The sequence below is a fragment of the Euprymna scolopes genome, chromosome 18, assembly GCF_053919585.1.
Source record: "Euprymna scolopes isolate OS-2025 chromosome 18, ASM5391958v1, whole genome shotgun sequence".
Taxonomy (NCBI): domain Eukaryota; kingdom Metazoa; phylum Mollusca; class Cephalopoda; order Sepiida; family Sepiolidae; genus Euprymna; species Euprymna scolopes.
This window is the reverse complement of record NC_136499.1, coordinates 45,459,775-45,487,178: the sequence shown is the minus strand read 5'-3', so window position 1 is coordinate 45,487,178 and position 27,404 is coordinate 45,459,775. Positions and strand designations below refer to the sequence as shown.

General features: G+C 32.1%; 1 protein-coding gene across 2 annotated transcripts in view; it reads right to left on the bottom strand.

Annotated features, from left to right (window-relative positions):
* LOC145297611 (uncharacterized) overlaps nucleotides 1-27,404 on the bottom strand; it is a 346,611-nt gene that overhangs the window by 275,770 nt on the left and 43,437 nt on the right. For both annotated transcript variants that reach the window (XM_080143676.1, XM_080143675.1), the window contains exons 3-7: nucleotides 27,088-27,178; nucleotides 18,942-19,049; nucleotides 10,575-10,661; nucleotides 6,878-6,969; nucleotides 2,929-2,997 (exon numbers count right to left, since the gene is read on the bottom strand). In XM_080143676.1, the coding sequence (XP_079999802.1) occupies nucleotides 2,929-2,997; nucleotides 6,878-6,969; nucleotides 10,575-10,661; nucleotides 18,942-19,049; nucleotides 27,088-27,178 (447 nt within the window). The remainder of the gene's footprint in view (nucleotides 1-2,928; nucleotides 2,998-6,877; nucleotides 6,970-10,574; nucleotides 10,662-18,941; nucleotides 19,050-27,087; nucleotides 27,179-27,404) is intronic.

The window sequence follows — 27,404 nt, the reverse complement described above, 5'->3', positions numbered from 1 at the left end:
TGGTCTTATTTTAATTAAGAACAAGCCGAGCATGCGGGGTGCACCTCCACAAGCAAAAAATTTACTTTCACCATAACTAATGTTTGTTCAAAATTTTTTTAAAAATCTAAGGTGTGGTTATTAAGAAAAGTGTGAACAAATGAATGGACAAACGATTTGGGGGCAACAAACAACCGAACGAACAGTAATGAATTACTAGGTCCAATCCCACCTTTGTCAAAGGATCAATTGATTTTATTTTTTTTTAAAGAATTATTGAAAACACTTTTTGTGCCCTCACCCCTTTTTATTTTTAATTATTGAAAAAACTTTTAAAAATCTTTTTAAACTATTTTGGGACTATTATATATTGAATATGTGTTTTTTATGATGTTTGAAAATTTGTTACTTTGATTTCAATAATACAATTTGTTATTTTAGTTTCAATAATTTTATTTTTATACTTTCATGTGTGTTAATTATATAAATTAAAATAAAAAACTTATTTCTAAAATTAAAAAAAAAAACATTTTTATAATTTCATAAAAATATTTCTTAGAAAATTTCCAATAAAGTAAAACCTTTTATTTTTTTATTTTGTTATTAAAAGTGCAAATAAAGACTAATTGTGTTATTTTATCTTTATAATTTTGTTAATTTTTATTGCATATTTTTCATTAATGTGCTTTTCTTATACTTTATTTCAATAAATCGTGTCACAATAGAAATACTGAAGAACTATAAAAGTGAAGAAACTGATTTGCCTTGTCACTGCTTCCGGTAGCAGCCACGCCGGAAGTTAGGAAGTACGTTAGCTGACTATAACCGATTTTTTCTACAATCCAAATAAATATTTCAACAGATAATCCCCTAAAATACTCTTATTTCTGAATTCATGTAATTCTGTTTTAAAATGTTCAATATTATTTTTCTTCTTAATCTGATCTGGCAACTTGTTTCTAAAAAAAATTTACTCTATTAACAAAAAATTTTTAGTAATAGGTATTCAGCAAACTTACAGCACTTACATCATTACTCCTAAGTTTCACCGGAGACTTCCAAGACTAGCTAACATAATTCATCAGGCAAACTGAATGTATTATTAGCATTTTTGTTTTGTTTGGGTTTTTTTCTTTCATGTTTTGTTTTTTTTTGCAAAGAAGTTATCTAAAAGAAACTGCTGATTTTATTTGGCATTTAAGTGAATTCTGTAATGTTGTTTTGGTACACTAGGAAAAAAAAACTGTTGTTTTACCTATCCCTAGTTTTAGGTTTAGTTCAGGAAAAGTTGGTTTAGGTTGGTTTGTATTACATAAAAGTACCATCCTCTTTTTTTTCTTCATTTTATAAAAAAAAAAATTTCACTTAATTTCATCAAGTAGTTTTTTTTTTACAGTGAAAAAACAATTTATTATGATACCTAACAAAAGATTCAATTTTTAGGAAGAAAAGCTAGTATTAAAGATGGGGATGGAGTGTCGGCGCTTTAAACTGAGTTATCTCCCTGTGGCATGTTCAAAAAATTCAAAGATGGCTACTTTCAACGCGCTGTCATAAAAATGTGTTTTTCCGCTGTAAAAAAAACTACTTAAATTAAGTAAAATTTTTTTTCGGAGATCTTCAGTTCAAAACGGATACGTACAATATAACCTTTTTTTTTTTCGATATTTTCATTTTTTAATGTCTTGATTAGACTGTACAAGTACCATTTTGTTTTGTTTAATTCCTTGTTTCCTGTTTATTTGAAATAAATACATTACAGTGTGTTAAATTTTATTTGAAATAAATTACAATTAAAACATTTACGATGCAACACAATTACAGACATAAATACTTTCTATGAAGAACTGAAAGGGTATGAATGTAACACTATACTCAGCAAACAGTCTATAAAGATGAAACAGAAAAGTATAAAAAAGAGCACCTTTTCCTACCTCGACTGTTGAAACAACTTCAGTTGCAGATTTATCCTTTCCAAAAAAAATAAATTCGTCCCTGCAACAGTTGCTTCCTGGTAGCAGTTAAACAAAAGTGCTTGTTGACTTCATTTCCTTCCTTCCTTCCTTCCTCCCCTCTTCCATTTCTCACACCGTTTTTATCCATTCCTCCTCCCCATCACATGACCTGTAAACATGTGGCTCGGGTTTGGTATAAAAGCTCAGTCAATCTTCATGGCATCTTTTTTTCAGATCCAACCTGAAGGTAAGTTCATTATTGTCATTTTTATGTATAGCCACACAAGGCACAAACACTTAGGCGCTTGCTTCTTTGATGACTATCACATCGACAGAGTACAAAACCAACTTGGAAATCTAGTGAGCGATGATGTTTTTTCCTCCTAGTATCTCTTTCTCATAAAGGAGACATTGCTAGTTTTTCTTTACTCTAATATTATTTTCATGGCAGGTGTTTGACTGAGCTTCAATTCCTGTAAAACATTTACAGATGCTTGTCTGTTAACCTTGTGTACCAAGAACTAAACAGAACTTCCATGAACAAAGTTTCTTTCATAGAACTGCCTGTCTGTGACACACTGTACCACTTCACCCTATGATCCCCTCCCACATTCACAACAAAAACTCGTCTAGCTATAACCACTGTCAATAGTCTCCCTTTTTCACGCTCTTTCTCCACCTAAAACTAAACAGAACTTCCATGAGCACATTTTCCTCCCAAGAAATGATCATTTGTGGAAAACAGTACCACAGGGCTGCTTCCCAGCTGATTATAACATGGTCATTTTCAAGTCTCATATAAACAAATTCTTGTAGACCCCCTTTCTTAAATGATCAAATTCTGATCTATTACCGGCATCATTACCAATCATCATGACGTTCTTATCGTTCACCTGACATTCATTTAACTTTTATCCTCGAATGGCATTTGGGCCTTGATAAATAGTGGCACTTTAGTAAAAAAAAAAAAAAAAAAACTGAAAAATTAACAAACCTGGTTTGTTTGTCCAGTTCATTACAACCATCAATTACACGAATATGACAGCCAATATCTTTTAAATCCCTAAAAAAAGCAAAAAGGCATTTTACAATCATATAATAAAAAGTTAACAAATTTCAATCTTTCTTATTCCAAGTAGATTTAATTAAAACAAGCCAAAAACTATATGGTCCCCCAACTGATGCCTTGAATTTTAGGAGAAAAATTAAATCAGCCCCAAAAGGTGTGAATAAACTTTTAGGAAAAGAAATTTATTTGTATTATTATTCATCAGACTACAGTTCTCATCTTGAGTGTGATTTTCACAACGTTTCGATCGATATAACGTCCGACCTTCTTCAGGTGTACCTTGTCAAATTCGGGAATGTTTCCGTCAAACTCGGGAATTTAGGCAGAATTTGGAGCAGAACCCTTTATTTACTTCACGGGGGTAGCATGCTCTTGTTCCGTCAGCCATGACTGGATAGAAGTCCTAAGTAATTCGCAAATTTATATTTTCCTTCTCATCATAAATTTGTGAATATAAAAGAAAGAACAACACCTCTTTAAGACAAAGAACAAAAAAGGTTTATTCAATATAAGAAGTAAACCGACCAGGAAAAACGAAGCCGTTTCTTCGACAACGGCTGGTATGCTGAAGTGCCCAGTGGCTCATCAGCTTCTACAACAAGTATGGAGGAATTGTTGCATCCAGTGGTCAATGGCAGGCGAGAGAGAGGTCTGTATTGCTTGCCGGTTGAGCTCTCTTTGCTGGCTGATTGTAGAAGTTCCTTAAGGGACATCTGAATCAATGCGCCCCACCAGTTGATTAGTCAGTGTGTGACCGAATCACTCAGTGGGGGAGGGGGCATTGATTCACAAAAGAAAATAGGATGAACACTTTGCATGGTCGTACTAGGTTAACCTCTATGCTGTAGTACTTTCAGCAAATCATCCAATCAGGGGTAAATTTACCCCTAAGTTATTGAAGTACCTAATAATTTAAAAATAATTATTTCTTTTCAGATTGTGTCATGTCCCAAATTGGGATGAGATTATTAGTATAAGTCCTGGCGTGTTACCTAGGATAAATGAAGACATTTTTTTTTTTCTTTTTTTTTTTTTATTACATTTTCACCCCAAACAAGGCACATTGCCACTTTGGTGGAGGGGACTACTATCAGAGGAAACAACTACTGGGGTACTATGTAGGGATTTGGGCAGCAAGATGTTGGTTCACGTTGCACTTGAACTTCTGCATGTCAGTACAGTTGGGGAAGCAGTGACCTGGAATGGAATTCCAAAGTCTAGCGGTTCTGGGGAAGAAACTATTGGAGTAGAAAGATCTTTTACATCTAGGGATCTCTACAGTGTAGGGGTGGGATTTTGCAGCTTGTCGGGTCTGTCGAGGGTGTTCACATCACAGACCATTTGAATATCTTGAAGAACCACTTCACTGACTACTTTTCAAAAGACATGATTCCAACAAAGAAATGGATAATGAGCTTTTACCACTGAACTGTGAGAAATAAAAGATGAACTGATTTTTCTGCTACTCTTAGAGAAGAATTTGAAAACGTTGGATAAAACTCAGATTCATTCGCATTCCTTACTCATCGTGCCTTCCAAGTGTTTGTTCCTTTTGTCACTATATTCTTATGTAAATATCAGGGTTCTCAAGTTTAGTAGCAATAAAAACAAAGGCCAGAAGCTGCCTGAAAGCCAATGATGATATGTGAGTAGCCTTGTCAGAAACAGCTCTCTGTATAAACAAACTGATTGACCCAATGAATCAGCAGTGTTCTCACCGATAATGCTTCGAGTGTTTCTGTTCATTATTTTTTTTGTAATACGAATTAACTTCATAATTTTCCATATAGAAAAGATTTAATTTTCATTATTTTTGCGATATGAATGTATAATACTATTTTTATATAAAACCTTACATTCAAAACAATAAAAAGGTTCTTTTTGACCTTCTTGTTTTTCTGTCGCTTTATGATGACTATGAATTTTTTTGTATGTGAGTGGAGGGTAAATAGGAAAATGCATAAAGCTGAGGCGTCAATGATGAAGGAAAGGTTGAGAATAGCTGCTCTAGATGTGTAGGGAGACAACTTGCGATGTTATCAGATGCTACGGCACAGAAAATTTTACCTATGCTGCCTACATTCTGGGAGAAATTTCTCTGAAAAGGCTTTTTTTTCCTTTCTAGGTTTTTACATATATGCATTTACTTAGGTGTAACGACTATCACTCTGACCTCCAGAACAACTAAAGTGTCTCTGACTGTTGTAGGCAAACAATTTGGAGTTAAGTCACCAATATAGCTGTCCTAAAGTTCAATCCCTCTTCACGAGAATTTTAATTGATGGTGGAGCTGTAGTATTACTGCTACGCTTAAAAAGAATGACGACACATTAATATACAAAAATATCATGATACATCTTCATTATCAGTGACGGTTGAGGATAGTGGGTTTTTAGGAGAAAAATGCATGTACAGAAATTCAACGGTTATTTCTTTTCAGGCTCCGATTGCTAACCAACTCCCAATATAAATTTTGGGTTGTGATTATATAACAATTTGTGACCACCATGGAACAGCATTGTTACTGTAACCACACTCTGAGCATTTTATTGGGGAACAGTTGTCTCAATGAATTAAAAATCGAACCTATTTGTTTTTTATTTGCTCGATGTAACTCAATTGCACCTGCATGTACTTCTCCAATAACCTTTCATACATCCAACATTTATCTCATTTTTTGACAATTGATCATGTTATAGTGTTTCTTGTGTATCATTGCCAGGTTAACATCTTCTTGTCAAAATGATTTTTCTGTAAACACAGCCTGAATATTTAACAGAGCCACCCAAAGTGGATTGTTCTGGCACCTAGCAATATTAAAACTGCAACCCGGCTAAAGGGGCTATTGTTGAAATCCAGCTGTCTTTTCATTTTGTTCCTGTGCCTGTAGATGAACCGGCAGCAATCAGGACGTTTGCTAAAGTAGAACTTAAGAAAATCCCAGAGTTTTTTTTTTTTTTGTAGCAATCCAGAGTGTTCTGTATTGAAAAATACTTTAAGCATATAAGCAAAACATTAATAACAAATATTAGCACATTTGAGGAGAATATTAATGTAATTTTAAATATTTGTGAAAAATTGCAATTTTTGTTTTCAATTATCACCCCCCCCACACACACACATATACACTTGCGCATATAAACAGTAAAGCATTTTAAATAAAGAAGGAATTCAATTGCAAATTTAAGCTTCAGTAATTTAATGTTTTTCATTCAAGACCAAAAGAAAACACACACATATATATAATATATAATTTTACACTATCATTTCAAATTTAATTTTCAATTTATATGCTCATAAGTAAAATTTGTAATTACCCATAACTATTTTGCTAATAACATGTCCTTTGATAAGATGAGCCATTCATTGAAAATCCATGGATTAAAAAAACTTTAAAAATTATTTGTATTCCTTGTCAAACAATAAATTTTGTTGTAATTCTAAATAATTAAATTCAGAATTTCCATTTTTTTTTATATATATATATATATATATATATATATATATATATATGGAAATTCTGAATTAAATTATGTAGAATCACAGCAAAATTCATATATTTATTTATAAAATATATATATATGGAAATTCTGAATTAAATTATGTAGAATCACAGCAAAATTCGTATATTTATTTATAAAATATATATATATGGAAATTCTGAATTAAATTATGTAGAATCACAGCAAAATTCATATATTTATTTATAGAATATATATATATATATATATATATATATATATGGAAATTCTGAATTAAATTATGTAGAATCACAGCAAAATTCATATATTTATTTATAAAATATACATATATATATATGATAACTTTCTTAAAAAATTTGCTTTTATTCTCAAATAGGAAAAAAAATTCTTACCGTCTAGCGTCTACAACCAAATCTGTAGAAATACTAAACCAAATATGACGCACACGTCCTCGGGAGAAGTTATCCAGTATGATTCCCGATACCTAATATAATAGAAATTAATAAAAAAGTATTTATAAATTATATACACATCTAACTCAAAACGTTTTTTAAATACACTCACTTGATATAAAAAATTTTTGCTCCAATACACATATAAGTATCAGTTACTAATTTTTATATAAATTGATTAAAATTTTTAAACATTTTTATTCTATCATGCCTTTTGTTTTCTTTCATGTATCTCATTTTTAAGGCATTCATAATATACTTGTCTGTTTTAATCTAGATGTGTTGATTTGCTTAGAAAATTGACTCTCAAACCAAGTTATCTCTGGTCAGGTCTTTATTTATTCCTCTTTCTCTCAACTCCATCCCTAATACTTCTTCCTATGTTTTTCTATTTTCTGTACCAACTGCCATTTATTCTTTCATTGTAACCAAACCAACAAGGTCTTCTGTTTTATACATATCTCCCTGTATTATCCAGAGTTAATCTTTTATTATAATTATAACTTTTTACCTTACAATCTTGGGAAAGTCCTGAATTAAAGATAAAACGTTGATGTTCAATTTGTTTTGTTTTTTTTTGGTCATTACGTTGGATTAGCATTTCTCTAATTATCATCATAAAATATATCTTCTACTTTGAGATCACAAAAAAAAAAAAAACATGTTTTTTTTTTCCTAGCCAGATGAAACCAATTTAAAGTTATGAGTGAAAACAAGAAAGCTAACAAAGTCAAGCAACAACCTCAGATATACACTACTGTCTTAAATGAATTTAGAAAGAAATCCCCCATCCTATAATAAGAAGTCAATGGTCGGTGTGTGTGTTTTTTTTTTTTTTATATAATTTATCAAGAAAAATAAAAAATAATTTATTTATAAAAAATTAAAGTACTAACGTAATTGTGTGACTTTATTTATTTGGCACTAGTGCGAAGGTACAACTTTTTTTGTTTTCAGTTGGGACATTTAGAGAGTGCACAGCAGGAGTAGACAAATGCAATTTCAGGACCAAATCGAAAAGATTTTTTTTTTCTATAACAAAGTCAGAATCCTGAAATCTTTTAATGCATGTAATTTTTGTTAAGAAATTTTTTAAAAATAAATTTAAGAAACTTAAAATAACACAAAACAGTCTTTTTTTTTAACAAAATAGACGTTTTTTATTTTTAATAAAATGTAAACATGCACTATCGAAATGCGTGTGAATTTTAAGTAAACTATTTTTTTTTCTTTCAAAATTTTAAATTTTTGTAATAAAGTCAAAACTTTTTTGAAAGAAAGTTGTTAAAGTAAAATTTTAAGTAATCAATCATGTGAGATTTTATTTACAGGGAAATTGTACATTCAAAAATTTCAGAATTCTGGCTTTGTTATGGGAAAAAAAATATTTTCAATTTTCAATTCGGTCCTGAAATTGCATTTGTCTGCCCCTGCTATGCACTCTCCAAATGTCCCAACTGAAAACCAAAAACTACTGTACTTACGCACTAGTGCATATATCTCGATAAATAGGGAGTGCAAACACTGCCAAAATATTTTTCTTTTTCTCGATCAAAAAAAAAAAAAAATGATGGTATACTTCTTATATTGCTTCTCAACTATCTACAAGAAAAGCCATTTAGAAGCAACAGTTGTCATAAACGATACTAACATTTCAGTCAGCTGCCTCTATTTGAATATATGCTAATTTACCTCCATGTAAAGGAATAACTATTTATATAGATATAGATATTGAAATAGAAATACAACACAAATTATTATACACTAGACTTTTTATCCCATTTAAGACGGGCTAAAGTTATAGGCTGTTGACTTAGAACGAGTGTTTTATGCCAAATTGATTATTGAATATGGTTACAGTTGTGCACACTTTTGCATTAAATACTAATCCCTGTTCATCCTTAACTGTGCATCGAAGGGATACTATAATAGTTAGTTCATTGCACCTTATCATAACAAAGGTTCATACAAAATTTCAGTCAGATCGGACCAGTAGTTTCCAAGAAAAAGTGGAACAGACAGGCAGTCAGACAAACTAAGAGAAATATAATATACCATTACATGTCTATTCAAAAAAAAAATTGGGGTACTTGTGTATACCGTGCTACAGTTTTAATAGGATTTTCAAATTAAAATTTTATGGTTATTTTTTGCTAATTAAATTATTAGATAAAAGTACGGAATAGTAATGAAATGCCCTCTCATCTCCATGTTAAGAATAGCTTTCTAAATAATAACATTATTATTTCAGCATGTTTCGTATTCTGCATCAGTATCAAAAACTGCTGAGGCCTCTATTTCACTACCAATCCTCATCATATTTGGTTTAACATCCATTTCAGGGCTCTACGTTGCTAGTGAAACAGTTGCGTTTGCGAGTGATTTTTCAAAATGGCGACTAGAAATAACGAAACACTTATCTTTTGGCGATTGTATTTCTTTCACCGACACTCTTGCAAAGCTCACTACTGAGCAAAAAATATCTTTTCAACTTTTTTTTTTAATAAAATGAGCAAAATAAAATTATTTAAACAATAAAAGGTTTAACAAAACAATATACATTTTTTTTTTTTTAACAAAGGCTGTTTAAAAAAACATCTGAGGAAATTCCAATGTTTATACGCTCAAGTATCAACATAAAATTTGGTGTATATTTAGAATTACACTTATTTACAAAAATACAAAAAACATTTTTATGTATATACTCGTCATAGAATGAAGATGTTATACTCTACAAATCATGTGGATTTGGCTAGTAACTTTTAAACGAAAATATTTAGTTGTCAAAGGTCAACTAAAGATAAATTTGCATTTTACATGCATTTTTAGAAATTTAATTCTAAACCAGCTGTTGTATAGTGAGGTTCTGTATAACATGGAGAGGGGTATATAATGTGTTTATTGATGTGTATATATTTACGTGTCGATATGGACAAATAACAGTTTCTGTGGTTTTACATCAGCCAATGAAGAAACATAGATGGCCTATCTTTGGTCTTGATTTGATGAATCCTCGGAAAAGCTGCAAATGAAGATTCGTACAACTCAGTCTTGATGTTATTTACAGCAACTTTATTACGGATGTTTCCACTATTAGAAAGTTGCAACACTGGTCCTAGATTTTTTTAATACCAACATTTTCCCCTACCCAGAGGCACTCTGACTACCGACCGAGTCTGCTCTCTCGGACTTCCCTAACATTATTTTTCAACAAGTTAACATTTTTGTTTGTGCTAGTTATGAAAACTAACATTCTTTTCTATTAAATTTACCAAATTTCCATTACTAACGATTACTATATTGTCCAATTTCTACTGTGCACTCCTTAACCCTTATCCTCGAGTGGCCTAAAGGCCTTGATTAGTGGTGACGCCTATGAAAAAAAAAAAAAATTAAAACATTTAAACATAAATAATTTATCTGTAAATATCTATTTTGCTATGGTAACATTCTTTCTGACATTCTATTTTCACAAATATTTATAACGATCATAATAATCGTCAACCAACACATCTTTTCAGCATTGCCCAGTCAATATCCCTATTTCTTTTCAGTCAAGTTTTATAAAATAACTTCTAACTCTCTAATAACTTGTAAAATATCAAGGCAAGATTTAATGGTTGAAATTTTAACTTACCTGCCGTCCTTTGCCTACACCTGCGCCATCTCCGATGAAAAATCCCGCTCGATGACCATTGGGTAAAACTGTTTGGTGTTTCTGGCACTGTAATGATAAATACCAGTCTCTTACATTATTTGCTTAAATTAAAATACGACAATATGGCAAAGATTTAAAAATTAAAACCTTTCATTGTCAATGTCATTTTTATGTTTAACTGGAAGAATACCCATCTCATGGTGAAAGTAAGTAATGTGTATAGCATTTTTTTTTACCCATCAACCTCTACAGGTTATTTAAGTCTAGTTATGTCTTTTATTCGGATTCTTTATTCTTCGTGATTCAGAGCTTCCAATATATTTTTATCTCTTTCAGGAATTTAAAGATATTCTCTATATTAGTATTTTTATAAAATCTGATGTTAAAAGTTGGGGTTCTGGCTAACTTACTCTTCAGGACACTGCATTTTTGTGAAACCTACTTTATAAAATCTTTTTTATATTTTTTATTTATTTTTTTTTTTTTTTTACAAGGTGGTCACCACTTATCAAGGCCTGGAAGCCACTCAGGGATAAGGGTTATTCTAAGTACAGTACATTAGTGTGGAGATTTAATAAAGTGTCTACTTAAGGGGGGGGGCGGTTCATCATCTGATGTTAAAAGAAAGCCATAAGATATTTTACAACTTATAGGAAGAACTGAGCTTGCTACTTCAACTGTTCTACATCTAATCCAAGAATTCATGCATTATTTCAACATGATTATACAATCAAATTATACTCTCCAGATGTTTTTTTTTTTTTTTTTTACTTATCAACCTCTACAGTTTATTTAAGATCAATTATGTCTTTAATTGGGATTCTTTATTTTTCTACATTCAGATCTTTTGATATATTTTTAGCTTTTTCAAGAATTTAAAAATATTCTTTATATTAGTATATTCAAATAGATTTTTCTATTATTAATGTTAAAGAAAGACTTTCTGAGGTTCTTTCGTGTTTCACATTCCATAAGGATGTGTTTGACTGTGATAGATGTTTGCCATGTGCTACATTTTGGTTGTAGTTCTTTGTTCAGTATAACAGAGTGTGTGGGACTTATGTGCCCTATGCGATTGTGAGAGCACGGACATATTTATCTATCTTGGGTCTTGTTTGAAATAATTTGTTTGGGGTATTTTTGCTCCAGTTTTGTTGCTATTTATTTTGGAAAAGTTTATTTATTTTTCGTTTCAGATCTGTACATGGAATTCTGAGATTTTCAGGGGTTAATTTGAGAGCAGATTCTGTATAGCATTTTCAGTTATACATATTCACAATTTCTTATAAAATATTTAGTAAGTATACCTAGTGAACCAAGTGCAAGTGAGATACAAACGATTGCACTGAAAAAGACGACAAGGATCCTAAAAAGATCTCTTGGTTGGACTTACTAAAATAGGGGTAAATGTCAGACATCTGTTTGGATGTCCCACCCCCTAGAAGAAAAAGGTGAAGAAAAATGAAAAATAAAAGCGAAAATATATAAAAGATACATGGTATTCTATCCATCCCATGACCAACAAAATAGCTTAATATTTATTTGGTAGAAAACCATACCTTGCTTATTTTCAATTATGGGGGCACACCCTTCAAATGATAAAGTTTACAAAAAAATAATGTGCCCACATTAATCACCGTGCTGACTAGAATATGTAACCCATAATTCATAGTCATAAGTTCATTAGTTTAGAAGTTTATCTCACGCATTCATATTAGTAACAAATGCACATCAGTCAAGTTAAAACTATTGCATCATACAACGTAAAATTTGATGTACAGCAATCTTTTCTCTATTATTTTGTATCTCACTTCTTTTATAAAAGTTTTTAAATGGTAAAGTTTATAATCTATTCCATAATTACTGATGATCGTTTCATTAGTTTAGAATTGCATACATATGTATATAAATAAATTTATACGTATGTATATAAATAAATATATATGTATATAAATAAATAGATAGCTTAATGCGTAAGAGGAAAAGAGAGAGTTCAATTCCACAAGAGGAGACAATGTCAAGCTCAACAATTATTATTGGAGCTTATACAATAGGACAGCAAGAGTATGAAATGAAGTCACAAAACTATATATTGGTAGATATAGAATGGATCATTTATTAAATAAAGGAATACAAACAAAATTTGGGGGATAGAAGGGACTCTTTATGCCAGGGCATTTCGAAGCCTAATGCTTCTCATCAGAAGAGTAGAGAAGGTGCTAGGTAGCATGAGGAGGATGCGGCGTCTTGCGTAGGGTTCATTAGGGATGAAAAAGATTAAGAAGAATTATAGAATGTTGGGGGAACTTTATTGAATTCTAAATAAATAAATAAATAAAGGAGAAGCTTGTTATATATAGTATGATATATAAGATTGTATATGGTCTTTAACATAGAGTTGAGTTTAAGGGGTATATGTTTTAGGGTTAAATTGGGGGTGTATTGTTGCTGCGTGGTAATTTATTTTAACGGTTTGTGAGGTGTCTATTATCTATGGAGTGGTATTTTTGACAGGTGCAACCTAAACGGCAAATGGCGGCTATAAAATCACTTATAATTTGGGGGAGGGGTGGGGATTCAAGATTGTAATATTGATTAGGTAATATGAGGCAATATTTTTAAGTTTCTTCTGTTATGATAAATAGATATGTATGTATATAAATAAGTATATATATGTATGTATATAAATAAGTATATATATGTATGTATATAAATAAGTATATATATGTATGTATATAAATTAATTTATATGTATGTATATAAATTAATTTATATGTATGTATATAAATAAATATATGCGTATGTATATAAATAAATATGTGTATGTATATAAATAAATTTATATGTATGTATTTATATAAACTTATATGTATGTAGTTATATAGACTTATATGTATGTATTTATATAAACTTATATGTATGTATTTATATAAACTTATATGTATGTATTTATATAAACTTATATGTATGTATTTATATAAACTTATATGTATGTATTTATATAAACTTATATGTATGTATTTATATAAACTTATATGTATGTATTTATATAAACTTATATGTATGTATTTATATAAACTTATATGTATGTATTTATATAAACTTATATGTATGTATTTATATAAACTTATATGTATATATTTATATAAACTTATATGTATGTATTTATATAAACTTATATGTATGTATTTATATAAACTTATATGTATGTATTTATATAAACTTGTAGCACATGACATCCCTAAAAAACAAATTTAGAAAATATAAAACACTGCCATTTTATTCGTCCCACATTGTAACCTGTGCATCCCATCATGAAAGTCCTACTCATTCACATGAACAAACCGATCATCAATCAGGCTCAATATGAGGGGGAGGGCACGCTTAAGTGCTTTAAACGATTTTAATTGACTTTTTCAAGAAATTCACCAAACGCAAGTTTTTAATTCATCACTTGCCTGAAGATGACTCATGGAAGTTGAAAACATTTGCGACTACGGCAAATTTCTTTTTACAATCAACCAGAACATTCAAACATTGGCCCATCAAATGGGAAAAAATGGATCACAAGAGAAACAAACAGGAAATATCCCTGCTGTTCAATGAAACATGTGTAAGAGAATAAAATGCTGCCGAAATATACTGATTTCAGATTGTACGATCAAACAGCAAAAAATTAACCTACCAGCATGAATTACAGGTTCAACCTTGTCGAACGTGATGTTGAAAATAGCAATGTGAAAGTTGAGGAAATCGAAAATCTCACACACAGATTACAATCTGAAACTACAGCTGAACAGTTTCACTAAATCCAAGAATGGTTTTTCAAACTTCACACTCAACATTACATCGAACACAAACAAACTATTCTAAAGAAACTAAATAGTTTCTACCAGGAAAAATTTAATCTCTCTGATCCCCTAGAATTGTACATCAATTTAGTTCAAATATAATTAAGTTCCCATCAAAAAGAACTTCTAAATCTTGATCCTAATTGTCATCTCCAAAAGAAATTTAATACAGTTCAAAAAAAAAAAAAATGTTGAAATAGGACTTCTATACCAAAATATTACAAAACTATCAGATAAAAACAAAATCAAAGTACATCCAAATATATGGGACCTCCTTAAAACTGAATCTATAAAAAAAATGAAGAATTACTCTTAAAGTACAATTATTTACTAAAAAACTAAGAACAGCTGTTATTGAACTAAAAATAACCTAGACATAACCATGATATGTGCCAATAAATCTAATATATTCATCGTAATGCCTCCCGAACTATATATTAATAAATTAGAAGAAATTCTATCCAGTACATCTCAAAAAAAATATGTAGAAATCCTATTGAATAACTCAAAATAAATATTAACAAATTAATCACAGCTAGCAATGCACACATCGACTCCATTAAACTACACAAAATCATAGGCAAATATAGACCGGACTATATGTACCGAAATCTATAAGTAAATAAGGAAAACTACCCCCTTTGTCTTATTATATAGTAAATATCTACAGCTGTTCACAAACTGGCAACAATCCTCCATAAACTAATTATGCTGTATTTACCCCCTAGTTATAGAGTTAATTTTTCAGAGAAACTATTACACATAATTTATTAAGTAGAACCCAACAGTAAACTTCTAGCTTCACTTGACATTGAAAGTCATTTCACAAACGTCCCTGTCCATGAAATTAAAATTAATAATATATACAATAATCCCACTCTTTCCACACTAAAAATTAATCCTAACACACTACGAAAATTATTAATCTCCTGCACCACTGAGGTCCCTTTCTACGGTCTCATTGGAACCTTATATATCCAGGTTGAGTTTCCATGGGTTTGGCTCTAGACCCGTTGTTTTCCGTATTTTATATCACCAACTTGGAAACTAAATTCTTTAATATCATTCTTAAACCATCCATCTATGTTATGTTGATGACATACTATTATTAACCGAAAATTTAGATAACAATAATCGAAAACGCACTTAAAAATAATTCAGTACTAAATTTCACGCATGAAATAGATATAAATAACACAATTATCTTCCTTGATATAGAAATTAAAGCCGATACTGATAGATTTATCTACCGATATAAAAAGTCTGCTAGTGAAGAAGCATGTCTTCTCAATTTTAAAAGTGAATATTCCTATAGGTATAAAATGGCTGTAGTAAAAATCACATTTACCAAACCAAATGCAATTCATCTATTAACGAAATATTCTATAAGGCACTCTCTAACATAATACAAACCCTTATTAATAACAACTTCCCAAATTATATTGCCGATCAATAAATTAAACACACTTTAGCCGTCATTACAAAAAACACTAATAATAATAATAATATATTTTACTGTAACCAGATGCACACTATAAAATCGACAAGAAAAAAAAAAATATCATATCCAAACACATTTCTACTATGCAAAAAAAAATTCTAACCATAGATTCATCATTTATTATAAAAATTTTAAAACAACTCATTTACTAATAAGCAATAATTTGACATCCGATGACAATTTACTAAAAACTAGCAATGCCTCATGTTTTTAAATGTCCTATAGGGTAATGTGTCTCCAAAAACAACTCATACATCAGCATGACTAGAACAAGTATATCTTACCGGTTTACATGTCACCTGTCTTCCCCTAACAGCTCCATCTACCAAGACCTTGTAGCACATAACATCCCCCAAAACGAATTTAGAAACATATTAATAAAAAAACACAACCATTTTAGCCATCTCACATTGCAACCAGTAATGGAAGTCATACTCATTCACATCAATCAGGCTCAATATGAGGGGGAGGGCACACTTAAGTGTTTTTAACAATTTTAAATGATTTTAATCGATTTTCTCAATAAATTCACTAAACGCAATTTTTTAATTCATCATTCGTCTGAAGACGATTCATGGAAGTTGAAAACGTTGGCGACTATGGCAAATTTCTATTTACACTCGAGCAGAATGTTCAAATATTGGCTCGTCAAATGGAAAAAACAGATCGCAAGAGAAACAAACAGGAATTATCCCTGTTATTCAATGAAACATGCATGTATATAAACATATACACATAAGAGAAGAATCCAGGTTGTCCTTGACGGTCATACATCTAAACAATGTGATATAAATGCAGGAGTACCTCAGGGATCTATCCTTGGACCTTTATTATTCCTAATATTCATAAATGACCTCCCTGATAAAATTGTCTGTGAGATGGATATGTTTGCTGATGACACCATGCTCTATAGCAGGCATAAGGAGAAAACAAATGAACACATATCTAAGGAAATGGCAGAAATACTAGAGGAAGACCTCCAATCTGTAGTGGAATGGGGACAAAAATGGATGGTCACATTCAATGTTGCCAAGACTAAGCTTGTTTCCTTAAATAATTACAAGAAAGCTTCTCTACCACCAATAGCAATGTCCAAAGACACATTACCTGAAAGTACTTCTTTTAAACTCCTCGGCCTAACATTTACAGGGAACATGAGTTTGAACAGATACATTGAGAGTATTGCCAAGGCTGCTGTGACGAAGATGGGTTCTCTCTACGGTGCTAGAAAGCTACTTATGCCTGAAAGTATCCTGTACCTCTATAAGGCCACCATTCACCCATGAATGGAGTATTGTTGTCACATTTGGGTTGGTGCATCTGCTACTAGTCTCTCACTCTTGGACAGGGTTCAAAAAAGAGTCGCCAACCTGATAGGTCCTGAACTGACATCTAAGCTTCAGCCTCTGTCACATAGACAAATTCTTGCATCCCTCTGCCTGTTCTACAAGTATTTTAATGATGAATGCTCTGACAAACTACAAGCACTTGAACCCCGTCAACATAAATACCCCCGACAAACCCAACAAGCAGCTAAATCCCATCTCTACACAGTAAAGATCCCTAGGTGTAAGAAAGCCTTCTACTCCAATAGTTTCTTCCCCAGATCTGCTAGACTTTGGAACTCCCTTCTGGGATTCTGCTTTCCCAACTGTACTGACATGCAGAAGTTCAAGTGTAATGTGAACAGACATCTTGATGCTCATCTCCCTTCATAGGGCCCCTGCAACTTATGTCTCTGATAGTAGCCCCTTACTTCAAAGTGGCACTGTGTCTTGTTTGGGGTGAAAATTGAATAAAAAAATCTTTTAAAAACTAATTTTAGAGAAAGAGAGAGAGAGGGGGAAATGAATGATAATAAAAATATGGTTCTTGTCCAGAATTCACCCTTTATTAAAAAAACAAAAATTATTTTTAAATAAGAAAATCAAATTTTATGAGGAACAGAATAGCAGCTGTCTTGAAAACAATCTTTAAAAAAAAGGGGGGGGGGGGTAACTAAAAAATTCAAACTGGCAGGATTTATGCTGTGATGCTTATGAATTCCCATTAATTGCTTAAAAAGTGATTTTCTTCATAAAACTACTGGATCAAGTTACATAATTTTTGGAATATGACATTTTTGTTTCACCATGAGTATGTACATCATCCAGATTTTTCTTTATGCTTGTGTTTTAATATAGAGTGAATTCTGGACAAGAACCAAAAATGCTAACAAAATGTTTCATGTGATAAATCTGACAACTGTTGTGGATAAAAGTGTTTGTGTATGTTCTGTTTGGTAATTACCAGATTTCTCTAACTCAGAAATGGTGGTCAACTGTTTGGTCATTTATTGCATTGTTGCAAACACTATTTTCATCTTGATTGATTTAAATTTCCACAGATCAGTCACTCAGAAGAACAGCTAACCTAGAAAACTGCGATTCTTTTCTCTTTGTCAGAAAAATCCTTCATGGAATGGGAGGATGAAAGGATAAAATAGAGAGAAGCAAGAGTTAAAGGGTTTTATGCTGAAACTTTCTGTAATTTTGTTTTCTTTCTATTTTTTATTTCCGCTTTTGATTTTAAATGATATGCTTTTAAAATTAAGGTTTTAAATGTTTGTTGAGTGAACATTTGTGTTAATTGGATTATTCAGACTACTGTTCTCATCTTGAGTGTTATTCACACAATATTTCAGCCATTGGAACTCCCAACCTTCTTCAGGTCGGTCTTGTTGAACTCGGGAATCTTTTTGTCGAACACAGAAATCTGCACAGAATTTCAAACAGAACCCTTTATTTAATTCACTGCGATAGTATGCCCTCATTCCATCAGCCATGACCAGGTAGACGCGTTAAGTAATTCACAATTGTATTCTTAGTATCGCCTGCCTCGAGGATTGAACCTTCAGCTTGCAGGAGAGTGTTGCTTAGAACGCAATTTTATTTTAAGCGTTACATATTGAAAAATACTGATCACAATAAAAATTTATTGAAAATGCTTACTCACCGCATAAAGAATTCCTTCCAACTGCAGACTGCTGAGTTGACCATTCTGCAATTTGTCTGGTGTCAGAACAGTTGTCAGTGGATACCAAGGAGCAGGAAGAAACAAGGACTAAAAGGAAAAGAGAAAAAATAAATATTTATATATATATATACATATATATATATTCTAGCAGGGAGTGGGGTAAAATACGCTTTAATATGATATTTTCATTTGTTCCAAATTTCGTGTGTATATATATATATATATATATATATATATATATATATATATAGTCATGATTTCAAAAGTAAAAAAAAAGTATTTGGGTGCTATCAGCTAGAAACCATAGCATTCAAAGCTGGTGACATTACCACTGTACTAACTGATTAAAAATTAAAAATAAACTATGATGAATGTACAAAATGTATAACGATTTTTTAATTTTGACCCATTTTTGATCTCTTAAAAACTATTTTAACCCACTAAAGATCCATAAAAGAACGGTTCGTAAAAAATCAAATCATTTGAGGCCCTTAGCAACCGCTCTGCGACTTTTAGTTTCAGAGGAGATAGAGTTTGAAAATATGGAGACAGATAGACAGACATATCGCCATAAGGGCAGAAAAGGCTAAAATTGATATGAATTTCCTAATCTGGAAACAACAATGCCTCCACCTTTTTTTCCTGTACGTGTGTGTAGAGAGAGGACAGTACAAAAAATAACAATGATGCTTATATAGTATTGAGCACAAGTGAAAATTGCATTCCAAGAAAAAACTGTTTGATATACTTACATATCATGCAAAATTAAGTATCTTTACCAAAATTTAAGAAAAATTATTGAGTGGAATTTTAATTAAGTACCTTTACCAAAAATTAAGTACCTTTACCAAAAATTAAGAAAAATTATTGAGTGGAATTTTAATTAAGATCAGTTTTTGTATTTTACCAATTCCGCCATTCATTCTTACTTGGTTAAATAATAAACTGACTTATTTCCCCCTGGTTTACTTGATTTCTGTTCTTATCAATAGCAGATCAGCAAAATACAATAAAACTGGTTACTATTTTTAATTAAAATTCTACTGGATATCTTTTCCTAATTTTTGGTATAGATATCTTTTCAGTCTGGATATCAAAAAGTTTCGCAGTTCATTTATTTGAAACTGCGATTTTCACATGTGCCCAATACTATATAAGCACCACAACAGGAAGGAGGTGGATCAGGAAATCATTGGGTTTTTTTTTCCTCTCTTCTTTTTTTTCATTGTGTTTGACTGACAGGGAGAAAGAAAATAAAAAGAATGAATCTCTTCTGATTTTTAGTAACATTTGACTGAGATACAGAATTGATTACATGGCTCAAATAGTTAGCATACCATATTTTAAAGACAGAGGTAATTTTTATTCTGATTTTTTTTTTATTTCAACGGGGGGGGGGGGGGGGGGGTACCACTTACCAAGGAAGCCACTTTAGGATATGGGTTAAATGTTAGGTATATGGTGAGACAACATGATCAGTAATGGTGGAACTTGAGTAGGGCTCAATCATTTAAGGGGGTGACTTGCCAGAAACTTATTCATATTAGATTTGAAGATGATCATGCTATAGTCAGCTGGGAAACAGCCTTACGGTACTGTGTTTCATAGATGGACAGTTTTAGGAAAGAAACTCTGCTCACAGAATTTTCATTTAGTTTTAGGCACAGATAGAGAGCGAGACGTTGTTGACAATTGTTGCCTAGTATTTGTTGCAAATGTTTTACAGGGAAAGATCATAGATTGGAGCTCAGTTAAGCACGTACCATAAAAGTATTCATAGAGCAGAGATAGACATCTTTTGTGTGAGAAAGATGAAATAGGGAGGAGAAAAGGTCCCTGCCTACTAAATTTTGAGAACGATTTTGTATCCTGTCAAGGCAGGAAAGGCTACTCTTAAGAGCTCCACCCCAGATGTGGCAACAGTACTTCAACTGAGGACATATTTGATTCTTGTACAGAAAGAAGATTGCGTCAAGATATACTTTCTGGAGCAGTAGAATGATCCCACCATTTTTCCAGCAATGGACCTGATGTAAGTATTTCATTTCAGGTCAGGGTTAAAAGTCAGTCTCAGAAGTTTTTTGAAGTAGGGTGCTTTCTGAAGACAAGAGTTGATCATTTTAACTGGGATCAGATCGTTGATGGTGAAATGATAGAAAGTTTGGAATGCATTAAAGGTAACTGGCTATTTTTTAACCCACTGTATTACACGCTCAAGATCTGAGGAGAGACAATCAGAAAGATCCTGGTCTTTGTCAGCCTTTGAAGTGTTGCCATGGATAGTCGTTTCAGATGCATAGATGTTGATGAATGATCATAGAATATGATTTGTGGGATTGTTGATGAAGATCAGAAAGAGAGTTAGGTCCAAGATGGATCCTTGGGGCATGTCAGTATTAACACTGTGAGCTTCGGATGTCTGCTCATTAGCAATTACTTTTCAGACCTATCAGAGAGAAAGGATTTTATAGTTGAGAGGACATCGCCAGCTATTTCATAGCTGGAAATTTTGTGAAGTAGACCTTTATGTCAAATCCTATCAAATGCCCTGGATATGTTAAGAGCTATTGCTCTAGAAACAAAGCCATGGTAAATAGATTCAGTGATCCTGTGTGATATTACCATCAGCACATTAGCTGTTGATCTCTCAGAACAGAAATTATATTGCTTGTCATTTAATAGGTTGTCTTTGCTGAAGTGGTTGAGAACTTCTTTATTTATCACAGACTCAAACAACATACACACACAAGAGGCTGGTTGGTCTGCACTGAGATGCAGAAGACGGATCTCCTGTATTTTTAAATACTGGCCTGACTGTCAAGTTTTCTAAAGTCTCTCTCCTTAAGACAATGTTTAAACAACTATGTTAGTATAGGAGCTAGTTAAAGTTGCAGTTTTTTTAGCACTATGAGAGGAATGTTGTCAGGGTCAGTTGCTTTGCTTGAATGAAGCTGCTTGATAATTCTGGAAACATCTCGGACAGATATATGGATGTCACCCAAAGTGCTTTTAATCCTAGGAAGATACACATCGGTTCAGAACCCTGTTTGCTATGCACCCAAACTCGTGGGAACCTAGCCTCTGCTCAGCTACTTTAGACCCGAGAGGGCAAAAGACTCTTACATTTTCTATAACCTTTTTAAATATCTCAAATTACAATATTAAGCAGATTACATAGTTTTAATATTATTATTGTTTTCTTTAATCAATGTCATTTACGGAAATTAAGAACCTGTGCAATATCAGGTAACCCTACTAGTAAAAGGTAAAAATTGTTTATTCACTTTCTCAACACTTTCAATTCAATGCAGACTTAAAAATAATACGAATTATAAAGCATTGTACGTTGGGGATTGTTTATAGCAAAACAAAAATTACGATTAACGATGCTTTGGTCATGATTTTGAATTTAAAAGTCTGACTTTATAACCAATCAAGGAAGGGAAATAATCCTCTCAAATTCATGCAAATTTGTTGTTTGGTTATTTTGTTTTACAGCATATCAATCCTTTTGGGGTTATTTAGTGCTAAATCCAGTAATCCTGGGAAAAAAAAAATTTATGCTTCAAGTTCTTTTTATTTTAAAACATTTATTCATGGAGTTTGATTTTGTTTGGTTTTACAGTGTAGTGATATGCAAATTAAGTATAATTTATATATAAGCAGATAGCTCATATTTATAAACCGACATCAATTGTTGAACACTTGCTTCGCGTTATACACGACATATCAATTGTGTCGACGATAGGATGTTCTCTGATCTTTAAAGACCTGGAATACATAGATACTTGGATTCGTTGCTTTGCTACTAATGCAAGAAGCAAAAAGTTGAAAGACGACAAAAAACAAGGAGGGGAGAATGAAATCACCGACTTGTTAATGGCTAATGTTGGTTATGAAGCAATTATCAAGGTTGCTACAATGGTTTACACTCGAGAACTAGAAGAAATAACCTTTGAGAAATAAGCCAGGTTATCAAGGGAAACATGAGGCCAAAGAAAAGACTGGTGATTGCAAAAAGGACCAAGTTTATGGCAATGAAGCAGAAAGTGAATGAACCAATAGTAAAATATTTACACCGGTTAAGAAGTGCGAGTAAATACTGTGAATTCGAAAAACTAGGAACAGAAGAACAGACAACAGAAGAAGACTTAATTCAACTAAGATGCATAATTCGGCACATAGATATAAGTTAATGGAACAGTTACAACTTACTAACATGCCCTTGAATATGTGTCTAGAATTTATACAACAGCAGGAATTAATACATACCTACAACCAAAATAATAATAAAAAAAAAACTCTGAAGAAATAACGGCTGACACGTATATAGTACAAACGAAAAGAAAAAAAATGTACGTACTGTGGAAAAATTCATGAAATGAAAAAAGAAAAATGCTCAGCGTTTGGAAAAAGATGTTCAAAGTATTTAAAAAAGAATCTCTTTGAAGAAGTATGTAAAATGAAAAATGTGGAAAGAATAGAAGATGAAAATAGACAAATTTTAAAGTAAAGAAGGATTATATACAAAATACTGGATCAAGGAATGGAAATACAAAAATAAAAACCAAAATCAACAATTGTGTTGTTGAAATCCAAATAGATACCGGCAGTGAAGTAACCATAATACCCAGAAATTTGTGGGAAAAAAATGGGAAAACCATTTTTTAAAAAAAGTAAACGTACAATTATGTTAGTTTGATGGCTCAATTATAGCAATTATGGGTTACTTTGAAGGTTCAACAGCACTAAAAGAAAAATATGAAGTAGTACCTATTATAGTTACAAATTGCCAAAAAAAACACATGGACTATTGGGGAATGATGTATTAAAAATAAATTCAACGAAGTTGATTAATGAAATAGAAATGGAAAAAAACAGGAAAATTAAAAAATTATGAAGCTAGCCTGTAATTTAAAGAAAATGTCCCCCCCCTCCTACTACAAAGCGAGAAAAGTACCAGTGCATTTATTACCATTAGTAATAGCTAAGTTGCGAAAGTTAATAAAGGAAGATTTATTAGAACCTGTCCCTTCAGGAGGAAGTAAATGGGCATCACTCATTGTGGTATTAAAAAAAAAAGACGGTGATTTGAGAATTTGTGGAGATTATAAAATAGGGGTGAACCATAAAGTTTGCGCCGACTCGTACCCTATTCCAAATGTAGAAGTAGCGTTACATAAACTTGCCGGAATGAAAGTATTTTCGAAGATAGACCTAAAATCAGCTTACCACCAAATACCCATAGATGAAAATTTTAAAGAAGTGATGACCATAAACACACCTATAGGCCTGTTAAGATGGAAAAAGATGCCATATGGCAAAAAACGGCAAGTGCAATTTTTCAAAAAGCTATTGAAAAAGTAATAGGAAATGTTGAAAATATCATCTGTTATCAAGACGATATATGTGTTGGAGATTTAAATGAAGATGATTTAAAGAAAAAAACTGAAAATATACTGAACCGGCTAGGAGACGCTGGCATGACAATAAATACAAAAAAGTGTGTAACCAACAGTAATGAAATATCATTTTTGTGTTACTCAATATCAAAGGAAGGGATCTCTCCAGATGAAGCACTAATAGAGAAAATTCTAAAAATGGCTACACCAAAAAATAAAAAAGAGTTGGAGTCCTTGGGTTTGGTCAATTTTTATAGAAAATATGTACCAAAATATATATAATGAGCTGACAGAACCATTTGCGAAGTTAAGAAAAAAAAAATGCGTAATTTATTTGGTTAGAACATTAACAGAAAGCCTTTGAAAAGTTAAATCAAATTCTGGTGAAAAAAACAATAGTACAAATTTTTTATCCTAAGAAGGACATAACTCTAACTATTGATGCTAGTGAGCATTTCGTATCCAGTATTTTGTCACAAGATGGTCATCCCGTAATGTACTTATCGACGAGATTAACAACGACTGAACACAATTATTCTAATATAGAAAGGGAGGCACTAGCCATAGTATGGAAAACAGAGCAAGAGAGTTCTTGATGGGAAAAAAAATTCTTGTTGAAAAGTGATCACAGACCACTGGAATTTATTTTCAATTCTAGAAAAGAACTACCGAAAGTTACAACGTCCAGAATATTAAGTTGGGCGATCAGACTGATGGCGTTCAACTTTGACATTGAGTATGTTAAAGGGAATATGATACCGCACATTGATGTCTTATTTAGATTGAGATTTCATAGAGAGGATAAGGACAAAAACGACGAGGAATTTGGAGACACATTCCTGCACCTTGTAGAAACCGATGTAATATCTGTAGATAAAATGGCTACTGAAACTACAAATGGCCCATTGTTAAACAGAATAGTGTTGAGGATAAAAGAGAATCACTGGGGAAATTGTTCAGTGGCTGAAAGACCATTCATAGAAATAAGACATAAACCGACTATAGAAAATGGGTAATATGTAATTGAGACTTGATAGTTCCCCCAGAAACACAGAGGAGACAGGTTATAAAAAGTGTACACGATGACGTACATTGTGGAGTAGCAGCTACACAAAGATTAAAATTGGAAACATGGTGGCCAGAGTACTCAAGAGATATAGAGGACTACATAAAAAGACGTACAAAATGCACAGAACTCAGGAATTTTAAGCAAAAGAAAATACATGTGTGGCCTGAGAAGCAGAGTACACATGGATCATGCCTACGTCAATGAGATAGGACTATTATTAATATTAGTAGATGCATATTCAGGTTGGCCTGAAGTGGTGAGAGTACCTGATAAAAAAAGTACCACTGTAAAACAAATATTAAGAGTAATATTTTCAAGAAATGGGATACCGAGAACATTGGTGACAGAAAACGCGCCAGAATTTGCGGATGCTGATTTGCATGAATGGTTAAGAAAAATAGGATGCAGACCTTATAAGACCCCTCCCTACCACCCTCAAAGTAACGGGATAGCGGAAAGGGTAGTCCAGACGGTAAAGAAGGGCATAAAAGCATGTTTGCAACAGAAGGATAAAATCGATACTTTCCTACCAAGATTATTTACTAAGTTATAGAACAATTCCGTATGCAGGCAGGCCAGAAAATCCATTTGCCTTAATGGGCCGACAATTAAGGTCCCCTTTGACTATGTCATATGCCACAAATCAAAAGATGTGGTACAAAAGAAATAGGAATACAGAAGCCAAGACAGCAGAATTTATTATGCAGAAAGGACATAATACTGCAATATTAAATAAAGAAAATGGGAACAGTGTTCTAGCTCAGGCTGGCCAAATAAGATCCCAAGGAGAACAATCGGATGAGGAAATGCCTTCAGAGCTGCCCATTATTGATGTAACAGAAGAGTTACTGCAGAATGAGTGTGCGGGGGAAGAAGTAGAGAGAGACGAGGTAGAAGAGGAAGAAGTAGAATGGGACAAGGCAGAAGAGGAAGATCAGAATATGCAGGAGGAACACTGTGATTATAGGGAAAGACATGATAGACCCAGATCTCCAAGGGAAAGGAGAGAGATAAAGGAAGATGTTCAGAAGGGCATGAAAAGAAGTACAAGAAGTACTCGCGGCATAAAGCCCTCCGTTATAGGGAGATGTAGTGATATGCAAATTAAGTATAATTTACATATGAGCAAATAGCTCATATTTATAAACCGACACCACTAGAACAGGTGGTTGTTGAACGCTTGCTTAGTGTCATACACAATATATCATACAGCATATCAACCCTTTTTGAGTTATTTAATGTTGAATCAAGTAATTTTCGAAAAAGTTTCGTAAATGGAAATTGTTGCTTTTGTTTTTGACTTTTGGTTTAGTTTTGTAAAGGGAAAAGAAATGAAACAATAACAGTTTTTGGTACATTTTAATTTAGGAAACTGGTATCCTCAGATAACTCGATCTGATAACACCAGAAAACGATACACATAAAAACAAATAATTTTATTCATTTTTAGGCTAAATTGAAAATGTTAGCTCAACTAGTTTCATTTGTTTTTGTGGTGAGATGTCCTGTTTTGCAATGGTGATATTTTTCCATCCTAAGCCTTTAACTCAGCAAATTTTTCAAACAAAAAATGAAGCAACTTTTAAAAATGGTCCTATTCCTAAATTGTTATATTCAGCCTATATAGTCAAAATAAACATCAAGAAAAACTTACAGATAAGGACCCTGCCTCTACAATATCTCCAGGGTGAGGTAGACATCCAGGAAGAAGTTCACGGTGTTCATATTTGGAAAAGACTTCTTTGCTGTCAGGAGAAAAGAAAAAAAAACAATGGATGTATTAAATAAAATGGAAATTCAGGGCTCTACGAACAAATTTATCTTTAATAGACCTTTGATATCTAAATAGTTTTGTTTACTAGCCAAATAGAAAAGTTATTAGCAAAACCCAAATGATTTTTGGAATATGACATTTTTGTTCCGTGATGAGTAAGTACATCATAAAAGATTTTCCTGTATTTTTTTTATTTT